Raw genomic sequence first — 22,714 nt, 5'->3', positions numbered from 1 at the left:
TTGTTACTGAAGGCTATTCATGATGGTAACTGCTCCTCAAAGCCAGAATCTTGCTAGCTAAATGCATGCTACTATTTGCCTAGGAAAAATAAGAGTAAAAACAAAATGTAAGAATAAAAAACAACTCATCCCTTCAAGCCCTAGCAGTTCTCCACTCACACTGACATAAAATTAATTTAAAAGCTTGCATCATTATCATTCAGTTGGGTACTGATGAATCAGAGTAATGCGTGTTCTGAAATATATAATGCTGTCCAAAACCAAAACAACTATAGCCATAATCTCTGTCACAAGACTTGACTGTTAGTCTCTATACACCAGCCACAAAAGGAAATTTTCAACAGACAGATTCTGCCTTGAGTGAATAGCCCAAGTTGAGCTGTGGCCAGCATTGCTAAGCAATTAGATCTGGCAGATTATTTCTAAGTGACAATATGGCTAATTAGCAGAGAACAGGTTTACAGTGAAAGGGTTTTTGCAGGTATAGCTACACTGCTATGTTATGCTACAGATCTCTGCTATTCGGGATCCATTTTAAAGACCTTGTTCATGCTGAGGATTTTAGATAGAAATACTGAAATAACACAGTAGTACCTTAACTGACATCCTGCCTCAATCTTTATGTCTTTCTCTGGAGTGTGATTTTCTGGTGAAATGATTCCCTGAAGAGTGATGAGAAGGACAGTGAATGCTGTGAAACTGTGGAGAAAACCCCTCTGAAGCGTCACCTAATTCCTTTCCATTTAGAGTAATTTTGAACCAGAGATGTTGACCATGCAGTGGTCTCAGGAGGAACCCCACTTGCTCTTTACTTAGGACTATTTAATTTGTGGATTACCCACAAAATATGACAAGAGCCAGCAGGCTCTGTGTACCTGTAATGTGTTTCTCAGTTGCTACTGCACTGGGATGTGTTTGAGTCACAGTTTCCCTGCTTGCAACAGAGTGACGATGTGCATTATCAATTTTGACAGTATGATTTCAGAGCTGGAATAAAAAAAAAAATCTACACAGCTTCAGCAGAGGAACAGGACCCCCTTTTTTCCCTTTTAAAATGCAGAAAATGAATGCCTATATTTGATGGCCCTCCACAGCTGATTTATACCTTATCATTTTCTGTAACCTATCGAAATTTTTGTCTCCATTCAAATAATGATAGCACCTTGATTTTGTACTGGCTTTGCTTCCAGTCTTCTCTGATTTCCCATGCTGTCCCTTTCAAAAATGTCTATGCTGGGAATACTTCCTCCAGCAGACATAGGGCTTAAGAAAACCCCACAGTTTGGTTTTTAATGCCCTGGGACCACAGCTTAAAGTGAAGCTAAAAGCTGCCTGAGTCGGCCCTTGTTTATATAGAACAAGATACTGGCTCTGTTGGAATGACAAAGCTCCCTTTTACTTCTGTAAGATCACGCTTTATCCTTAAACCATAAGCTTTCTTGAGCAAGAGCTAATTTTTCTTATAGGTTTATGTAGCACTTAAAAGAGAATCCTGTTCCTGATGGAGTCCACTCAACACTGCAGAAAACAAATTACTGTTATTAAACAATAACAAATCTAGTACTAATGCAAACCCTAGAGCAGGAATGGCTGCATTTCTTCACAGAGCTATGCTACTCTGTGCTGCTGGTCTTGAGTTTTTGTGCTTTAAAACTGCTACAGTATTTTTTAGGTATCTAGTTGATGGAATTCTGGAGATCATGCTTAGAAGTTTTCCAGGATCCTCCATGCATCCTTCCAGCACCATTATGCTTAGATTCAGCTGAGTAATTTAGTGAGGCTGGACCAGACCCCAAGCTTGTTTGTTTATTGGATATTCCTGAACCCAGGTCTATTAATGGCTGTTCTGGCAAGATCCTGACATTAGGCCTGTGACACCACCTCCGTGACCATGTTGACATCCAGAATATTTTTGGTCCGTGAAAAATGTGTGTCCTTTTATAGTGATGCAGGGGAAAGCTTCATCTCAAGAAATAAATCAGAATTATTTGGTGCAAAATGAAGAGTTGAACAATTCTTTTATTATTTAGAGTTTGGATATTACAGAACTCAGGCTCCAGCTGGCAGAATATAAAAGAGTGGGTTTATGTTTTGTTTTGCAGATCCTGAGTTATCTATGAGAGATTGTGGGTACGGGGAACAGAATTGGGCAACCATTTTTGGAAAGCAGCAAGATCCAATTGGACTCAAATCCTATAACTGTTTTCAGCACTTGTACCATCAGGATATAACAGATGTTGGGTCTTTTGGAAGCAGTGTAAGCATTCAAATATCTTCACTTTCAGGGAATGACATTTGGGGATGCTACACAAAAAAACCTTCAACAACAACAAAAAAAATCAACCAAAAAAAATGACACCAAAAAACTAAAAAAAGCCCACAAAATACAATAAACAGCCAAAAACCCAAACAGGTGACCCATGTCAGAGCTGTTTTCTGTATCATGGCTAAAATGTTCCAAATTTCAAGATTGGTTGATGAATTAGGAATGCCAGGATATTTTTTCTGAGAAGCCAGCCAAAGTCAGCAGAAATCAGCAAAATCCCAAGGGATGGTGCAGGTCTGGCATTTCCATTTTGAAAAAAAAGAAAGTCTGCTAGAAAGAAGAGTATAAATTACCTATGGCATACACAAATATTTCATCTATGCAACTGTAAGGGCTGTGTAGTTTCACTTGTATGCCCTAAAAGCCACAAAAAATCCAAGCACTTGGATTTATGCAAGAGCTATTTGGTTTTTCTCTTTCACATTCAACAATTCAATAGAAGGAAGAAATGCCTTCAACAACCATTCGTAAGTAATGCTGATTACTGGCCTCCTACGAGCTTGATGAAGTCCTGAAAATCCATCGTTGACTGATGCTTTCCCTGTGCAAAATCGGATTTTTGTATTTTGCTAATCCCTGGTTACAATCTGTGTCCTGCTCTTTGTGATCCACCCTGCAATCAGAATCCAGCCAGCCCAGATGTAACCCAGGACATTAATATAAAATCTGGACGTTGAAAACCAAGAATTTATTAGCATAAATCTTAAATACAGGAGGTGTTTACTGTGCAGAAACTTTGGGATTTGTCTGAAGAGTCCCCTGTTTTCTTGGGCAGAGGAGTACAAGGAGTTTTCACAGGTAAAGCAGTAAACTGGAAGTGGCCTGGAGCTGACACGCTGGAGCACTCACTGCCTGAGCTGGATAGTTTTCTTGCTCTGAGGAGCAGGACGAGCTTGTAGGAGATGCTCCAGTACATCCTTTGGATCTTTTTCTTGGCAACAATGAAGGCGAGAGGGGAGCTGCCATTCATTGCAGAAAACAACGCGGCTATGATGGTGAACTGGTAAGGAAAAAAGCGTCTTTATTCTTTAATGGGAGATAGAGTACTCATTCTTTTTCTGCAGAACTGACCGCTCTGCCTACATGCTTCTCTTGACTTTAGGTATCTTTGCCTTAGCAGCAGCTTTGTGTCTCTTGAAATGGGCAAGGGAGGGAATGAAGGTCTATAGGATGGAGATGGCAGTTTTTAGTGGATGCCCCTGGCAAGCCTTCCCTCACTGCATGTGCTGTTTAGAGCATGAGCAGCAAGCTCAGATGCCCCCTCTTTATTTGGCAGTTGGAACACAAAGTTTTATACATCTTTATGTTTCAGTCCAACTAACTTTGTGTGCAGGTGTACCTGTATCTGTTTTGATATCTCATACATTACCTGCAGATAGTAACAGGTTCCTAATTCATCTATACTTTGTCCTTTACAACTCTGCCCATCATTTTTCACCAGGGATACAATGTACCACCAGCAGACTCTTGACTTTTCCTGCAGGAATTGCTGCTGGACATGTTGCCCCTTTCCCCAACCCAAACCCCCAGCAATCAGTGGCGGTGGAAATCCCCCTTCCTTTCAAAGCAGGCTATTTTATTTCCCCATCTTCCCCGCCCCGCTGTATGCCACTAATGCTCTCCAGTGGAGTGCATTGTGTAACCTGGTTAAGCCCTCCCCGTCCTACTGAGCGCACGTGACCCCTGTCCCGGCCTCGACCCCACCCCCCTACTCGACCCCACCCCCCACTCCCCCCCACCCCCGGACTCCCCCACCGCCACCAATGCACACTCAGGGCTGCCCTTGCGTGGGAGTCTTAAGAAGCTGGGAGGCATGGCTCACGTGGATGCTCGCCCTGGGATTAAAGCTTCTTTGCCTCCCTAATGCTGCCACATCTGGCGCCTCCGGTTGCAGCCTCAGAGGGAACGGGAATCCTCGGGGTTTGCACCTCCTCTGTGGCCACGTGGTCCCACGGACACGCTGCAGAGCCACGCCACACCACAACCCCCACCTGACCCTCCACTCCCTATTCTTTTCTCCCCTCCCCTCGCCTTCCCCCCGCCCCCCACCTCCCCGCGGTTTCATCAGGCAATCATTTTAAACCGATGATTGAAAGGGATCAAATGCGTGGGTGGTGTTTGCCTCCCAGGGTGGTTCCTCCCACGGGAGAAATAAGCCAGCAATAGCGCTGGCAGCCTCTGCAAAGGCGATAGCCAAGAAGGTGCGTGCAGCTTCTCCAGCACTCCTGTAAATAGCAGGGGCTTGGATGCATCTTTAGCAACAGACTTGAAATGTATCTAAAAGCCAGCATATAACCCTCTTGGTGTCTAAGTGTCTCTGCTAAGTGGCCATGAACCTGCAGAGGATGTCCCTAGCACTCCACATCCCACAGATACTTCTCTATCTTTGTTGCAAAATAACCAAAGCCTGTGGATCTCCCCCCCCGGCTCCAGCTATCAGCTATCAGTCATGAAATGGAAATATTCTACATACCTGTACTGGTACTGATGTTTTCAGTTCCTACAGTTTGTCCTATCAGATGGTACTGGTTAAGTCGTGAGCCATCTTCAGCCACCACCACAGACGTTGTAGTACTATTAGTCCATACATAGATCACTTCAGAATTGGGGTAGGCATCTGCCAACAAGGGGGAAAAAAAAAGACAGTGATGAGTAAAAACCACTGTGTAGTATTTTAGTAGATCTTTAAATGATAATGGTGGAGAGAGAGAAGAATGGAGGAATGAGAGTGAATGGAGAAAAACAGAGGTGATATAATCATGGTCCCATATGCTCAGCTCAAATATTAAGTTGAATCCTTCTAATGTAAGAGATGTGTGGGATGGTTTGTGAATGTCTGGAACACTGGAGGTATAAATATAATCCATCACAACCACTCAGTTTGAGAAAGAGCAGCTTAGACCTATATTCACCTAACTGGTGGCTCCCAAACCCCACCAAGCTGCAAAAGGCATTTCACTGAAGCTCTCCCTCAAAAGGACTCAAGAACCTTGAGTACGCAGACAACAGGAACCTTCTGTGTCTTGTCACACCTCCAGTATAAAGTTCTGAATGAATTATAAGTGTGCAAGTGCAGGGAATGGTGTGGATGCACTGACTGTGGAATACATACGTGTGGGTGAGGGGGTAGGTTCTTGCATGAAGGCAATGGCTGTATATAAAAGAAGCTGGAATATGTCTGCTTATGTCTGTGATGCTGAAGGGCAGACACAGGATTCAGGGGTGCGACTTCATGAAGGAGAGCAGGAATGGGGTGGGTGGAGGGGGGAGGTGCTCATGCATACCAGAGCAAATGGGTGGTGGTGTCAAACACCTGCACAACTGGAGATATGGATGTGTTTTTTCTCACATTCATTTAGAAGTCCTAGGAATTAAAGGTGGTGGCAGCACTGGCAAATCATTCCTTCCTCTATAATGCTGTTGTTACTTTTCATACCCTAACACCTAGAGTGATTGTAGTTTTATAAGGGAATCTCAGTTTTCTTTTAGAAAGACAGTCAATGCTGGTTTTAGTTTTTAAGCCTTCTCTGCAGATAGTCTCAAAAATCCAGGAACTAACTATACATTTAAATGTATTTTATTTAATATAAATAACCCACACTTTTTAGAACACCTAAATCATTGAAAGCTCACAAGAGCTAGAGTTCATTGTACTAAAATCTCTTGAAAGCAGGCAAGGCTTACTCTCCTAATACGACATGAAAAAAGTGGTCGGAAGTCAAATACTAGTATCTCACCTACACTCTTTAACTTGGAAGTTGTGAGAGGATGATGTTTCATTCTGGAAAAACTGACATCCTAGTTAAGGGCACAATACATATTGGCTTTCCAAGTAAGGGCTTCAGAGTCAAGGACAAGAGGTTAGCTTGAAGGATTGTCTGTACTGACTCCATCAGATTGTATGCTTTGTTTGTTAGAGCTAGTAAGCTGTCTCAGAAAACTGTAGCCCTATAGAGGACTTATAAAAAATTCACAGTAAGTCAGACAGTGTGAGCTTCTGAGGCACTCACTGCAAGGGCAAGAAATATGTTAATGTTATCCCTGAATCCATACAACTAGGAATGTTAAGAAGAAAATGGGAAGTGATCCATGTTCAGACTAAGACCACTTGTGTGTAGCATAATGAGCTTCACATCACTTGAATGAGAGACCAGGTAGCAGGGAAGAAAGTAGCACCATGTTTTCACTGTTATTAATGTTTGTGTCATATGTGAGAGGCGGGACACTAGGCTAGATACACCTTTGGTATGACTGTTTATGGCTATTCATCCATACCTCAGAACATACAAAGAAATAATGAGGACAGATAAAAGAGTTTACAAGAGATTACAAGTATGTCCAAGGACTGGAAAATAAGTCATGATTTCAAATGTAAGCAGTTCAACTTATTCAGCTCACTGACAAGAAGCTGAGATGTGACTTAAGCTCTGAGTATAGATACTTCTATACAGAAATCTAAACCCAGGGTGAATCTCTTGTACTACTCACAAAAGGTGCCTGAAAGATGGTTCAAGGCAGATTCAGATGAAGAAGATGGCAGAATTTCTTAACTGGGTGAAGGGCAGGTGATTATTCAGCGGATAACCTTCTGAGAAAAAAAAATATGGACTACTGTCACTGGGAAGATAATGGTGACTTGAAATATTTTTTGTCACATATCTGACAGCTGTTGCTGTGTTCAGGGCTAGAGCTGATCTAGGGTTTCAAAGTTGAGAATCTACAAATCCTTCATCCCTTATTAGCCATGCAGGACTGCCCAAAGGCTTTTCTTATGCTTGTATTTGTAGCTCTGCATTAAAATTACTGTAATCATATGTCATGATCAGCTTTAAAAGGCTAAGAAGGAATGTCTTCCCTATTTCAAAATATTTGCATCACAAAAAGTGATGGAATTTCATCTTCCCTTTAGATCTGAGGTGCTTCATCTCAGAGATGATAACAACCTCACAACATGCTGTATATAATTTCAAAGCCAGATCTGGAGAAGTCAAGTTTGAGAAGTTGGGTCCATTTAAAAGTCTGATACAGTAAGCCCTTCTTTTTCAAATGCTTATCCAGTATATGTTGTTCATGTGCTGATATCCTCAGTGAATGTGGGATTTATTTAGGCAGATTTGGGATTGTCAGAAAATTTGATTTTTACCTGTGTTTTTTCCTATGCAAAAACCCCCAGCAATGGACTTTTTTCCTGGGATGATCTGGAAGTATGCCACCCCAGCAGTTCCCTGTTTCTACAATGATCACAGCCACTGGGATAATTGAGTTTGTCCTGTTTTCTGAGGACGACACACTCACTAGTGAGAACACTGCAACCAAATTCCACTGAAATTGTGACCACATGGAAACACAGGCCTCTAAAGCTTAACAAGTATTCAAATGCTTTGGTTCTCTGCTCTGCCTAGCCTGGAAGAGTCCTAAAATAAATCCGTGCCTCTGCTTTGAATTGCAGCCTTTACTGTTTACTTAAATACAGTATGTATGTACATACATACCGGTATGTATGCACCAGGGTTGGAGGGTCCTATTCTGGAAAAGTCCAGAAACTCCTCTTGTAAAAAAATATCAGCAATTCAGACAGAGGCCAGAAGGTGCCAAAATTCCATCCAGATCTCACAGGTAGGCCCAAGCAATACTTCATGAGGGTATTTTCTTTCAAAACTATGCCAGGGAAAGGAGGCTGCCCATCCCAGGCCACCGGGTGAGAAGAGAAAGCACTCAGGCAGGCAAGAGCACTGGATGAGGCCAGCCCCTATATGGGAGGAAGACATTGGCTTGTAGGTCCTTTCTCACAGGAAAATACGTACTGCAAGACTGCAAGACAGGAGCTGTGCCACTGCTCCGCCAGAAGTAGAGTTTCTATGGGGGAAGGGACATAGGCCAGCTAGAAGAGATTCTTGTGCAAGGGCAGGATGGTTATAGCCAGGGCTTTAAGACACAAGAGTGTAACTGATGAGTTCCTGTGGAGCCCAACCCAAACCAATGCAACTCGCAGTGATTTTTCCTCCTCCTCACAAGCCTGTCACATTAGAAATAGCATGAATTTACCCCAGTCTAGAGATATTCTATTTTGATTGATCACATATATGGCATGATCCTCATCTATCTTTCACGCAAATATAAGGAAACCTCTTCTGTGTTTTAAGAAGCTCTAATATAAGATTCTTGACTTAGTGCCCCCTTTCTTTACTATAGGCCAAGTTCGGACAGGAAAAAGCCAACACATGCACCTTGGTGGGGCAGCTGAACCACTGACTGTCTCTTCTGGTCGTCTAGATAAGAGACATAAGCCTGTGTGCTTTTAACAGGTAGTTTTCTTGCTGCAAATCTGCTACCCTGTCTTCCCAGAAGCCTCGAACTCCAATTATCCCAAACTTGACAACCAGAAGCTCCAGCTCTGCTGCTGATAACCCCTGCAGTATACTAAGGTCCAGTCATATTGAAAACTGAAAGTGTGGGTGTAGTCTAGAATAATGTTATTTTGCTATTGGGGTAGGAGAGGTGCTAATGGAGAGATGGTATCATTCACAGGTCATATCAAATTGTGTAAAGACCCCCTTCCACAAACCAAGCTTCCAGTACATTGTCTACTATCCAAGCTTGCTGAAGTACTAAAGAACTTCAGCTCATGCTGTCTAGAGTTATAAAAAAGGTTTACTGATGATAAGGAAGTATGACCCTCATCTCTTCTACATGACACACAGGGTAGGGTCATCTCCCAAAGGGTGATAGGATAATAGTGGCTATGGGATAGCAACCTGAGACAATGATGCTGGTAATTTTGTAAAAGCAAACTCAAAGTCACTGAAAATCTGAGACTGCTTGGTGTTCATTCTACTTTAAGCAACTGGACATCTTCTGAATTTATGAATCCGAATAATTAATTTGGTGTTCTTTACAATTATTTTGCTGTCTTGACAAAAAAAGGAAGCATTGTTAAACTATCCTTCCTCTCCTAAGCTCACTCTTTCAAAAAAAATAAATTTTAAAAAAAAGTAGCAGTTGAGATCAACAGCTAAAATTACAGAGAAGGATGATGTTATTAAATGTGAGAAAGTGACAAGACATTTATTTCCCATGGACAGTTGATAAATGGCTGCAGGCTTATCACTTACCAGAATGATGAAAGAAGTAATTTCTTCTCATATCTACTTATTGATGAGCAGATCTGTTTTTCTACATTCTAGCATCCAACATGCACCACACAGTATAAAAATGGTAAAGATGTCCCTTACTCTTCCCCTGAACTCTTCCTGCTCCTGTATGTCTGGCAAGGAATCATAGAATCGATTGGGTTGGAAAAGACCTCCAAGATCATCGAGTCCAACCCTTGGTCCAACTCTAGCCCATTTACTAGATCATGGCACTTAGTGCCAAGTCCAATCTGCGTTTAAAAATCTCTAGGGATGCTGAATCCACCACCTCTCTGGGCAGCCCATTCCAATGCCTGATTACTCTCTCTGGAAAGAATTTTTTTCTCATCTCCAACTTAAATTTCCCCTGGCAGAGCTTGAGCCTGTGCCCCCTTGTCCTATTGCTGAGTGCCCGGGAGAAGAGACCAACCCCCACCTGGCTAGAACTTCCCTTCAGGTAGTTCTAGACAGTGATGAGGTCACCTCTGAGCCTCCTCTTCTCCAGGCTAAACAACCCCATCTCCCTCTGCCTCTCACCATAGGGCTTATGCTCCAGTCCCTTCATCAGCCTTGTTGCTCTTCTCTGGACTCGCTCCAGCACCTCAATATCCTTTCTGAACTGAGGGGCCCAGAACTGAACACAGTACTCAAGGTGTGGCCTCACCAATGCAGAGTACAGGGGAAGGATCACTTCCCTGGTCCTGCTGGCCACACTATTTTTGATACAGGCCAGGATCCCATTAGCCTTCTTGGCCACCTGGGCACACTGTTGGCTCATGTTGAGCTTCCTGTCAATTAGTACTCCAAGGTCCCTTTCTGCCTGGCTGCTTTCCAGCCACTCTGTGCCCAGCCTGTAGCACTGCAGGGGGTTGTTGTGGCCAAAGTGCAGGAAGGCATGACATGGTCTTTTTATGCCAGTGAACAGTGGGCAGGGGAGTGATCACAGCCAAAGAAAGGAAATACATTAAGAAAAACCTAGCAAAGCAGAGCAGTTAGTTGGTGAGACCTGGAGGACTCCTGCCATTCGCCTTGGTGTTGAGGACTGACCTGTTTTCCCTGTTTTCATTTGCAAATGGAACAGTGTGAGCAGAGTAGCATCCTCCTTTCCATTCAGAAAGCAACCAAAAAGCAGATAGTGTTCTCCTGACACTGCGCCCACCACAGGTAAGTGGTGGCACCTGTGGCTACTGACAGACACTCTCCTTCTCGCCCTTCTTTCTCCTCCATATTTGAAATAAACTTCTGGAGAAAAAAAAAAAAAAGGCAGGATGGAGGGGAGGGGAGAGGTGTGGGTATGGGGTACGGGAAAAGTGTTTCTTGGCACCTTAAATCAAATAAACCTAAATCTGGATGGATGAACACAAACTTTGAGTCCACAGGACCCAGTTGTAAATATTTCTAGGACTGGGGTTTTTTTAAGCTATAACCTATAAAGAAAATCACCATGGATATCTTCCAGTAAGTTTTCATATCTACATTACAGGGCATAAAATAATTTAGGAACAAAAAACCCCTGTCCAAAGCACCCTCTAAATCCTTTGACAGATCTCATGGAAACCATAAAGCAGTCTCTGCATAATTATGTTCAGGCAACCTTTGCAGCATGGGATCTGTGTTTACAGGTGCCCACCCGGCATGCTTGAGCTTTGTTCCACAATTAAACAGACCATTATCCACAAGCCATGGCCGAAACTTTTCTTTCAGAATTATGCTAGTTGGAGGCTGAATTAACTTAAAGAGATACTGTGGAAAGATGACTTTTGGCTTGTCTTCTATTTTACTTATTACAGTTGTGCAGTTCCATTCCAAGCCTTTATCATCATGACATTTAGTATGTGATACAAGGATCATCACAAGGATCATCAGACCACCTAATCTTGGGAGTGTTGCTAATCTCTGTCAAAGCCTGTTGATTGGGAAAGACGTGCATAAATTGTCAGCTCTTTTAAAAACTCTAATTACAATCTGAATACACATACAAATATCTATCTTATCTAACCATTAACGTATTTTTCTGACTTAGAGACTGTTATATAACTCAATTGTGATCCAGACTTACAGCCTTTCAAAGACTCCTGCAGGCAGTAAAACAGCACTGCTACTAAGCCATCATGTACCAGCTTGAATGCTAAGAGACAGGATGGGTTTCGTGTGGTTTCAACACAAATACTTTGTAGCCCATTACAAAGCATCTGTCAACAGTTGTGCCTGTGTGACTTAGGCCAGATTTGAGCTCTGTAATTGGAATTTCCCATTCAAATGAGTTTATAAGAATGAATCAATGTACAAATGAGATCACTTTGTAGGGATAAGTGGAAAATAGATCTAGTAAAAATGTAATTTTAAATAAACAAAATAGCAACACAGTACTTAATACACATGGTCTAGATGTAGGGGGTCAAAGCTTTTTTAACTGTGTTTTTAATGTAAAATACCATTTTCAACACTAAGAGAAATGTATTCACATCTTAAATTATTATGAGCCTAAACCAAAGTGTTTTCCATAATGTGATGAATTCTGCTGTTCTCAGGAGAATTTTAGGGTTGAGGAAAATACTTTAGGGACCTGAAATCATCAGAATTAAGACTGATCATTTAAAATGGCGTGAGTTTACAGCATATGGATAAGCAGCATGCATGATTTTAAATACATGTTAGAGACAAGAAGTGTAATGTGTACAAATACCTGGGACTACAAATTCAGATAACAGAGCCACAAAATGCTGGGGCTGGTGGGTACCTCTGGAAATCATCCAGTCCCACACCCTACTCAAGTAGGGACACCAAAGGTAGGTTTTCCAGAAGTATGTCCAGTCAGGTGTTGAGTATCTCCACAATATTCAAGTCTCTCTAGCCAATCTGTTCCAGTGTTCAGTCACCCTCACAATAAAAACATGTTTTCTTCTGTTCAGATGGAATTTAAATCTTTTTTAACTTAGGCCCACTGCCCCTTATTCTGCCAGTGGGCATCACTGAGCAAATCTCAGCTCCCACTTTTTCATCCCTCTACCCACCACCCTCCCACTCCCACCCCCAGTATCTGTACAGATGTATGAGGACCCTCTGAGACATCCCTTCTCCAGGCTAAACAGTCCCAGCTCTCTGGGTGTCTCCTCATAGTCCTTCAGTGATCATTGTGACCCTACACTGAATTCTCTCCACAAAGTCCGTATTTTATTTCCACTGGGAAGCTCAGAATGGGACACAGTGTTCCAGATGTGAGGAGAAATTTTCAGAATGAAACTTTTTTGGAATGACACTGTATCATCTACATCCAACAGCAGAGGATACCCAAGGAGGAAATTATTCATGAACTTGGAACAACTCTTGTATGAAAACTGATGCCAAAGACTTAAGGACACCACTGGCTGTGAAATGGCCAGTAGGAAGTTTAGCCACACGAAAGTGATAATTTCTGTTCTTCCCAAATTTAAAATAAAAATAAAATTTGGTAACAAAAGTAGTATTTTATATGTTTTCCTGATACACAATTTTATTTGATCTTGTTGGCATATTCTGCAGGGAATAGAATAGGATGTTCTGAAAAATGTGCCAGACAGGTCTCAAGAGACTTCATTACTAAGCAACACTAATATACTCTACTGATCATTGCTAAAAAAAAATAAAGCCTTAAGTTAGATCAAAATGATTCTGTTTCAGAATGTAATTTATAAGTCATCTCAGAAAAAGGTGGGAATAGAAACATGAAAGAAGTGTCTATAGCTTGGAAATTAAATGGAAGCACAGACTGTACCCACAAGATGGTGAAACATACAGAATTGAAGATGTCTGTGAAATTCATTTTGAGACACATAGTTTTGCAAAAGCCCTTTTCTTTGGCTTTTCAAAGTAAGAAACATGTGGAAGGTCCTGAGTAATTTTAGAAGTTCCAGTTCAGGAGAGAAAATCTAAACATGACCTTACTTGAAGGTCAAAAATATAATGCAAAGGAAACTAAACAGCAAAACCCTTATGATTTTTTACTGAAAGTAACTTTGTGATTTTGGAGGTTTGATTCATGATTAGCATAGGCAGGTTTGCTGACTGCTTTAATACAATAAATTGATTATTTGCAAGTTGGTATACTAAATCACAGTCATACTGTGATGCATGTAATGAACAGTTGTCCTGATAATTCAGTCAGACATAGCCCCTTCACAGGATGCTCTTGCACCATTTAGGAAGAGACTTGAGCTAGGAACTGTGCAGAGTAATACAGAATGTTTCCTAAGGATGACTGTGAAGACAGTGTAGCAATTTGAGGGATGCCTCTTAAAGAGGTGTCGACATTTGCCACCATGCAGGCAAGTATCACCAGTGAGAGCATCCTGCTCGCCCATGGGGGAGCAATCAGAGGGAATGCATCTATTCCCCAAGCACTGGGATCAAAATTGGGAGTGACTACTTGCTACGAAAACTGACATACAGGCATTAAAAACCAGGCGTGGCACACTGAATGGAGCTATGTGTCCCAGAATAGTGGGGCTCCCCTCAGAAAAGGAGGAAAAAAAACGCAACAAAGAAAATGTTTTTCCATAGGGCAGCCTGGAGCACACCAAACAGTAAACAGACATGTGGGTGCAAACAACTAAACTCTGCCACGCATCACTGTGGGATGCCTGCCACGAGCTGATTGAAAGGGTCAGCTAAACAGGGGAGACTGTTACACATCCAGTGCTCCAAGGTACCAGCAGCACCAGGTTGTCTTCTCCAAATTCCTGCTCTCATCTGAGAGCTGACGTTAGGGAGCAGGTTATATCTTCCTTCTTTTACCTCTTCCCATTTCTTTCACTCACTGCAGTTGGTATTTACAACACAACTTCTCGCTTTATTTTCAAGTTTAGTGGTAGCTGTCTCAATCTGGAACTAACCTGAGAACATTTTACATCACCATTTAATGGTGGTTACATGACTGCTTTTCATATGGAACATGTCAAAATATGTCTGGTGTTCCAGCCTCTGATACTTCTTTTTTTTCCTGTTATGACTGGTAGAAATATCCACTGTAAGAGGACTAGAGCAACAGAACAGTAGGATATGCTGGGATGATATTTAAAATGCTAAATATTCTGGGACATTTCTGATCTTATGTTGGTCTTTCTAGGCCAGATATATGGTAATTCCAAGTCAGCTGGCCAGTTTAGTGCTGTACAAACATTTAATGAACTTTGAATTTACAATCACAATATTAAGCAGTTATATTAACTGCTTCATTAGGAAAAACAGCACGGTCATGAGAAAGATGTTAAGAAACTTAATTTACTTTTTGCAAGGCAAACAAAAGTATCCTCCAAAGTGTGGCTGACACTATTACTCATTTTACATAGTACCTTTACTCTTTAAGCAACCTTGACTGCAGTGGTACACTCAGTTTGCAAGCTGACACTTAATATCAGCAAAGCTAACGTGACCAGCTCTTCGGGAGTGTCACGGGAGTTTCTTTTGAGAAATGCAGAGTAAATTTCAGAAAATATTTGATGTTATTGTGGAAAGTACGATCAAAAACATGATATTTTTTGCCACATTTAGCATCACAGAATGATCGCAATCTACAGACATTCTTCCTACCCACCTGAGTAGCACCAGGAACTCAGCCATCATAGTTAGTGTATCTGCTGAGCTTACCATACAAAGCCCCCTCATTTATAAATCAGTATCACCTGAAACCAGCTGAGAGTGATTGGAACTACTTGCAGAGCTGAATATATACCTTTGTTTCTGAATCCAGTCCCTTAATGAAGACATTTACAAATCTCAAAAGTACTGTTACATTAATAACACTGTGAGAATGTGTAATCAATAGGTATATAGAGATAGCAGGCTGAAATATTATTATTCTAACACATTAATACTGCTTTGAGATTGCAATCACAAGAACTTATTCCCTATGCCAAAGGTGCAGTCATCTAAAACTTAGAAGATGGATTATGGGCTCCTGCCATGGGATGCAGGTCAGCCCTGTATTTCAGGGAAGGGGATAAAATCTCCCAAGGCCATCAGTTCAAACTGCCCAACTTCAGTGATGGATACAAGGAGCCTCTCTTAGGTGAGCTGTTGCTGATCAGAGGCATTACCATTTCACCTGCTCTGTGCTACAGTACTGAGGCACACATCCCCTTTTCAGGAACTATCCCCTCCGAGTCACAGAGACCCAGATCCAAAGGTGTTCACAATCTTCTCTGTGCACAAATAAAACATCTCCTTATTTAGAGCCATCAGCTGTAAATCTCCTCCTATTTTAGGAGGAGATTAACCTGAGTCTAAAAATATCTACTTCTCTCCCCTAAGAGGGTGAGAGCAATCAGCTCAGCTGTATATATTTACAGAAATATAAATTTAGGAGGGAGGAATCCCAGCTTTGCTGACAGATTTATCTCTGGGATGTTTTCAGCAAAATGGGTAGCTGCTAGCAAAGATTGGTCGTGAGGAGATTTTCAGTGGAGATGATGAGGAAAGGGCTAAAAACAAGGCTTATGAGACTTTCCTTCTTCCCACTCCTCCTTCTTTCTCATTTCTTCATGGGGGACATGAAACAACTATTTCCTTTGAAGAAGCTTGCTGGGCTGGAACTGCAGCAGTCCTAGATGACAGTTTGGGCTAACTTGGCTCTCTGTGTAGGAGAGGAGGCTAATTTAGAGGGAGGGTTTGCTTGCCCACCAGAGACTGAAGTGTCATAAAGGAGCTGCCAGACTAGAAACTGAAATTCAAGTTTAAGCAGTGTCTTGAAGCTTTTTTTCCTCCCCCCAAAACCCTAGGCAAGTAATTTTGTCATTAATGTACTGCAGTAGCACTGGGAGGCTCTAATTGAACCTAGGGACCCATAACAACAGAGGCAATAAAAGCAAGTAATGAACCGCTCTATCTTAGCTCAGAAGAGACTGTAATTGCTCTTTGCCTCCTTTATCCCCACCTGCAAAATGCAGGCAGCAGAGACCTACCAACTCACACTAGCATCATGAGAATGACTCCAGAAACATTTATGAAATGCTTACAAGCCATGGAAACAGCCACCTTATAAATACGAGACATTAAAAACCTGGCTTGTACAGCAGTGGAGCAGTATTTACCCACTTGTCATATTTGCAAATGATATCCCATTTGCCAGTGGTATAAACCCGTGACCCATGGCTGGCAACCATAAGCCCTGGCACTGTCTTTTGGGGCACTGTGAGCCCAGCAATGTATTTGCAGGTTTGCACTCAAGGACTGTTTAAAAGCTTAAAGACCAGTCTCCACATGTTGTTTCCTACTGCTGACAAGTCAAATTGAATCGCTCTTGTCCTGTAATCAGGAAGTTGTGCAGCCTTTATATTTAGGCTGAAATCTCCAGAGTGGGAAACGCATGCTGATGTTTGCATCATCGGCAAAGCACCCTGGATCTCCACGCACTCCACCATAATCCCATCTGGACTCTTTCACGTGAGAGAAAAACCCTGCTGCTGAATATCTCTACACCAACTCCTCCCCCTGCCTGAATCTGTGTTTCCAGTCGAGCTTTTGTCCCCCGAAATGCCTGACATGTATGGTCCACCTCGTGATGAGGAGACTGCTCCCTGGACAGGTGGCGCACAGGCTTTCAGTGGTGGCTGCTCCACGGGTTCTCTTTCTCTGCAGCTGCTACAACAGCCACCGCCGCACCCGCAGGAAGCCCTCCTTACCCATACAAACAACGAGATTCCTTACGGACGACCCTGACTGCGCGGGGGCTGCTCCGGGCTGCTAGGGAGCCGAGCCCTCGTTTGCTGCAGGTCGGCAGAGTTTTCAGCTTGGGGTTAGTGATGGCTGCAAAACAGATGGGGAAGACAACAGCTTTTTCGGATCACATAGCAAATGTCCTGGGCGAACAATTGCTCTTTCTGACTCCCTTTTTCAGACTGTTACGAACCTAAGCGGGAGAAACTCGCTACCTTCTAAGCAGTAGGTGAGCAGAAGTAGGAGGTGACTGACCCAGAGCCCGGCGCTATTCCTCAGGAAAGCCATCACACAAGCCAGGGGACTGGGCTGCAGTAAACGCTGCTGGTTTAATGCATTATTAAAGTTACCTCAGTGCAAACAGTAATCATGTATACATGACAGAGTCTTTGAAAAGTTAAATAGCAACAGTGACTACAAATGCTTGAAGAGTATACCAGAGCAGTTTCTCAAGTCTTGAATGTGTGTCACTGTAATGGGCAAAGAAGAACTATGTAAACATTTTAGGGAGCTTTTAAAAAGGGCCCCTCTCCCTTTTGTCATACTAAAAAGTATCGTTTATGTGGGAAACCTACCAGACAAGTGAGAATTCACAGTCATTTGTAAATTCTGATGCCAACTGGAGTCCCATAACAACAGTAGTTGAGAAACCCACACCACACAGTCCTGGCCCAGAACCCTATGTTTTCTTCTAAGTAGATTCCTGTTAAGAAAACTTCTTACATCTCTGGAGTACTTGAATATTTGCTTTTATGCACCACTCTGGATGAATCTCCTGCATTGCTCCACCCTGATGTGGGACTCAATGCAAGGATGAAGCTACCGGCAGCACTGACTGCCCAAAATGCTGGACTAAAAGAAGCTATATTGCTATACATATATATCTGAAATGACTACAGGCTATGTTGCAACACCCATGAGAAGGCTTAAGTGTATCTATTGTTATAACCCACTGCACTCAAAGCAGAAGAAACAGCACGCCTCATACAAGAGGCTTGCAGCAATGGTAGAGCTATCTCTATAACAAAGAGCCCTACTGACTGTTTCATTAAGATCCTTTCAAAAATGGGACTTCCAGCAGAAATAGCAAAAATAATCCCTGGGAAAGATAAAAAAAGCTCACCACCAATATAACATTAATACCCAACCAATTTACAGCAGTGACTGTTTCTTCTGAAAGAAGTATGATTTTGTATTTCTGAGGTAGGAATGCAGAGAAAAATGGATGTCTAAGTTACTTCAAGTAGGATACCATACACTTATCTACTTCTGAGCTAGCATTGCAGAAGAAAAGGAACTTACGGTTCATCTCATCCTTAGGCAGGTATCAAATATAGTTCTAATGAACCTCACTGCACAAGTACTTCCCTTCAGTGGCCATAAAGGAACTCTAGACAACTAGCTGGGGCATATGTGTCCATCTGAAATTGTCACAGATCCATTCTGTCCATTCCTTATGGCCTTGCTCTCAGTGCAGGGCTTTTGATATGGTCCAAATCACTGTGTTCATTCTGCACTATAACATTTAATTTTTTAAACAGTCCCACAGCAATTCACGTGTCCACGATTCCAAGGAAACTAAAGGTAAATAATAGCAATACCACTAGGTGGTCTCCATCTCCTCCTTTCATTCTAAGGGCTGTATGGAAAATTAATTCAGGCTAGATGCTTATGCTTTGCTAGCTAGCTAATAAAATTACTTAAGTAAAACTACAGTGGTGGCTCAAGCTAGTTGTCTAGACTGCCTTTCTGATGCTGCCACAAGGATCTCTTTCATTGTGTCTGGAGATCTAGCTTCTAAATAGCTAAAAGTTAGGGGGAAGGTATTCCTACTAAAGTGATAGTTGGTTGTTGGTGTATGGAATGTCTTAGAAATATTTAATTTTTGTATTCACCTAACTTCAACTTATTTTAGTCATTCAATGTCTATTGCAATGGAGGGCTCTAAAGAAGCAGCGATAAACCTTAGGAAAATGTAACACAAGACATTACATGAGTGAGCAGAACACCACCAAAGCAATCCCTTCTGTATTAGAAGGCTTTTACCTTAAACTGCGAAATCACAACTTAGCCTTGAACTTGGCTGCTCAGCACTTCACAGAGAACCTCCCTGGCCCTCTGCCTGTGTCTTTCTTAAATAAGATACTAACATATCCCAGCAGAGTCAACAAGCTATCATACTTGTCTCTCCTCTCAGGAATAGACTCAGGAGCCTCTTCTGACCAACTGAAGAGATGAGTAACAGAAAAGCACTGCCTCTGTACATGAGACTGCAGTTCCAGCTGTCCCTTTCCCCTTTACAAAGTCTCTTAAAATTAACATTTTTCTTTATTTATTATTCATTTAATTATATACTTATACATGACGTTTGCATACAGGTTTTGAGAGGCTGAATACATTCTTTGTTATATTTTACTAAAGAGGAATTAGAGCCCATTTAGAAGGATTCTTTTTGAAATTCTCCTTCTACACTTGCATTTTTCCTGCAGATCTTGCAGCTGTTAATGGGGGAAAGCACAAAATCAAGAAACACTCTGTAGGTGCCTTCATATCAGTGATTTCTGTGCATTATAAGGAAAAATCATCAGGGAAATTTTCTTTAAATACTCTTTTTAAGAGAAATTTCTCAACAGCTGCAGGTGACTGGATAGTTTGTAAACAGTGAGTGTCTTAATGTTCAGTGCTGCAATAAAATCCTAGAATACTGGTGAACTTACTGTCTTCTAATTACTCTGACTTCACCAGGCTTCTTAGAGGAAAATGATTTGAACATGCATCCTGTTACAGAAATAGCCTGTGCTATTTTATCAAAAGTCATACTGTGACTTAGTTTGAGCTGTTAAAAAGGAAGATGTACAAAAACCATGTTAACTGCTTTCTCCACACACTACAGATTGTACCTAGTGCTGTTTCCTCACAAACAGTTGTCAAGCTCCCTTGCTGATCAACAGTAATCAACCTTCACCATCTTCATGTCTGACTTAAAATTCATCAGGAATAAACACCAGGCCTGTTTTTCCTCTGTTCATGAGCTTGGGGATCTCATTATTTTCAGAATATTAATTAAACTCTCTACTTACTCTAAAAATAGTCTTTTTTTTTCTTTTGCTGCTGAGTAACTAGTGGGCAGCTGCTTCATGCATTTGTCCATTCCACAATACAAGATCTCATAACTCTATGTGCTCAGACACTGTGTTTTCAAGGGACAGTTGCCATAAATAGACTCCACCTTACAGTATTTGACATTGTCAAAGTACTGGTTAATGCTCACCAACAGCAATTAACTAATTCATCTTCAGGGCAACCCCATGAGCTAGGTAACACTGATATAATTAACACATGAGTAAAATGAGATTTAGGAGTTAAGTCAGTTGCCTGGGCAGAGGCCTTCATGGTCTAGTGGATTAGACATCTGCCTCTCTAACCAAAGAAGTTGAGTCTAATCCTTTTTCTGACATTGATTTGCTGTGTGACCTTACAGAAAGTCAATTAACTTCTCTGTCTCAGCTGCCCTAGAGATAATGATGCTTACCTACCTGGTGACACATGGGCATTCTGAAACTATGCTAAATGATACTCTTAATATATTCTTAGGGCCTATCAGTGGAAGAGGTGAAACATTAAAGCTGTGAAGCTTTAATGTCCTTGCTATTTTATCTAATTCCTCGTCCCCACACCAGAAATAGCTTGGGGGTAAGGACAAATTTCTTAGGCTAAGCTGCTCCTCATGAAACTGTGTCTGGCATCAGGAATCTTCATCAGATCCTGTTTGACCAGTGAAGCTATTTAGAATACAGGTCAGCCCTAGAATTGAAATGTAAAGTTTATTTTAAACTTGGCCATGGAAGAAAACAGCATCCTTCCCATGCTACCACGAGGTAATGAACAGACTGTTACAGCCATCCCCACTGAGCACCCCTAATTCAAAGGGAGAGGAGCCTGATGTAGAGACCCCAGAGCCTGTGCTCTTGCACCATCCCCAGTTCCCTCTAAATGAGACCTCTGTAGGATAATTTCTACAGGTGTCCTGACCCCTAGCAGGGATGCAAGCCAGAAGAAAAAGTACTCTCATACATGCATCTTCTGGTGCAGACCCACCTGATCTTGCCATCTCTGAGCAGTGGGACATTGTACTTAAGAGAAGGACAACTAAAACCTGCTCTGTTCATGACAAGCCATCCTTGAACATCTGTCATTTTCAGGATGTGAAGTAGAGCATTAAAAATTGCTACTGTAGTTGGGATTTGAACTGCCTAGCAGGTATCTAGGCTGGTGGCTTGCACCGGTAACTTTATATCCCTTTTTGGGTATTTGACCTTTCTTTTAATTATTTCTACAAAATATTCTGTTGCTACATACAATGTTTCCTAGGCCTGCAAAATCTCCCACAATTCTAACATTGCAAGAAACCAGTCAAATGGGACATAAGAACTCAACATTTACTTTTATTTCTGGGAGCAAGATTAATATTTCTTCTCTTTGTGTGTGTGGCTCGGCTTTGCGAACGAAGATTTGGGAAGGGCTGTCCCCACGTGGGTGTGCCTTCCAGCCTGCGCAGTGGATTTTTTTAGGTGAGGCACAGCGTGCGCAGAACTGGCCCCACCGTATAAGTCCTGAGGTTCATCTGCCATGGCCGAGCAAGCTTGGACAGTGCCAGTGAAGTCCTCAGGACTAGAACCTACAGCACCCGGCATTTCCCAGGAGGTCTCCTATCCAAGTACTAATCCGGGGCTGACCCTGCTTAGCTTTTGAGATCTGACGGGATCGGGTGGCAGGGAGGCATTTAACTGCAACATCAGGCACTTTTTACCTTTTGCTTGCTGAATAATAGTAAGCATGGTGAATGCTCATGCAGCCAGAAGATTAATAACCTGTTCCTGCTTCTTCTGCAGCACCGATCATTTCTCAGCATCCTTTCTGCTGCTGATCCATCCGTGTGCCAGCTGTTTTGTTTTGCTGACCTGCTCTCTCCACCCTCAGACTGGTTAGCACTAGTGTCTTCTCGACTCTCCCAGCTCCACTGATAATGTGTTTAACAGTTAATTTGATGCTATTCCTTGAGGCTTTTCAAAGTCCTTTTTGGAAAGAAGACCATTAAATAGAAACCCTTTGGGGAAAGACAGGGAGGAAAGCTAAAGCAGAAAGTATATGTGCTTGTGTATCATACCCCTGTGGGCTCTGTCTTGCTGCAAAACTGGAGATTACTCAATGCAATCCCATACTGCTGTAAATAGGGGATAAATACTGTATTCTCCTAAAATACACCTGGGCTAGTTCAATAAACTCTGATTTACAGGCTGCTACTTGTGCAAACATCTGCATATTAAATCCCAATAAGATACTAGTGAGCTGTCAGATTAGTAATACAGAAATTCCCAAGGCTGAAAGACTGTCAATAGCTTGTCCCTATATGTTTACTTACTGCAGAGGCTACTGGTGGGACTAGCACAGGCCAAATGGCTCTGTGTCTACACACTGTGTAAGAATTTAAAGCTGACTTGTAATAGCTTATAAAATGTACTCTGGTGTTGTGTTCTAAGCACAGCAAGGAGCATAAACTAAAACT

General features: G+C 42.0%; 2 protein-coding genes across 7 annotated transcripts in view; one reads left to right on the top strand and one right to left on the bottom strand.

The window, feature by feature from the left end:
- The window catches only part of GABRA5 (gamma-aminobutyric acid type A receptor subunit alpha5), a 58,738-nt gene that overhangs the window by 4,995 nt on the left and 31,029 nt on the right, over nucleotides 1-22,714 (bottom strand). For all 6 annotated transcript variants that reach the window (XM_071547754.1, XM_071547761.1, XM_071547770.1 and 3 more), the window contains exon 7: nucleotides 4,800-4,943. In XM_071547754.1, the coding sequence (XP_071403855.1) occupies nucleotides 4,800-4,943 (144 nt within the window). The remainder of the gene's footprint in view (nucleotides 1-4,799; nucleotides 4,944-22,714) is intronic.
- Nucleotides 2,941-22,714, top strand: part of GABRB3 (gamma-aminobutyric acid type A receptor subunit beta3) — a 211,302-nt gene continuing 191,528 nt past the window's right edge. The window contains exon 1 of the mRNA XM_071547731.1: nucleotides 2,941-3,329. Coding sequence (XP_071403832.1) covers nucleotides 3,229-3,329 — 101 coding nt within the window. The 5' untranslated portion in view covers nucleotides 2,941-3,228. The remainder of the gene's footprint in view (nucleotides 3,330-22,714) is intronic.

Source organism: Pithys albifrons, chromosome 1, assembly GCF_047495875.1.
Source record: "Pithys albifrons albifrons isolate INPA30051 chromosome 1, PitAlb_v1, whole genome shotgun sequence".
Lineage (NCBI taxonomy): Eukaryota > Metazoa > Chordata > Aves > Passeriformes > Thamnophilidae > Pithys > Pithys albifrons.
The sequence above is the reverse complement of the archived record's forward strand: the minus strand, read 5'-3'. Positions and strand labels throughout refer to the sequence as shown.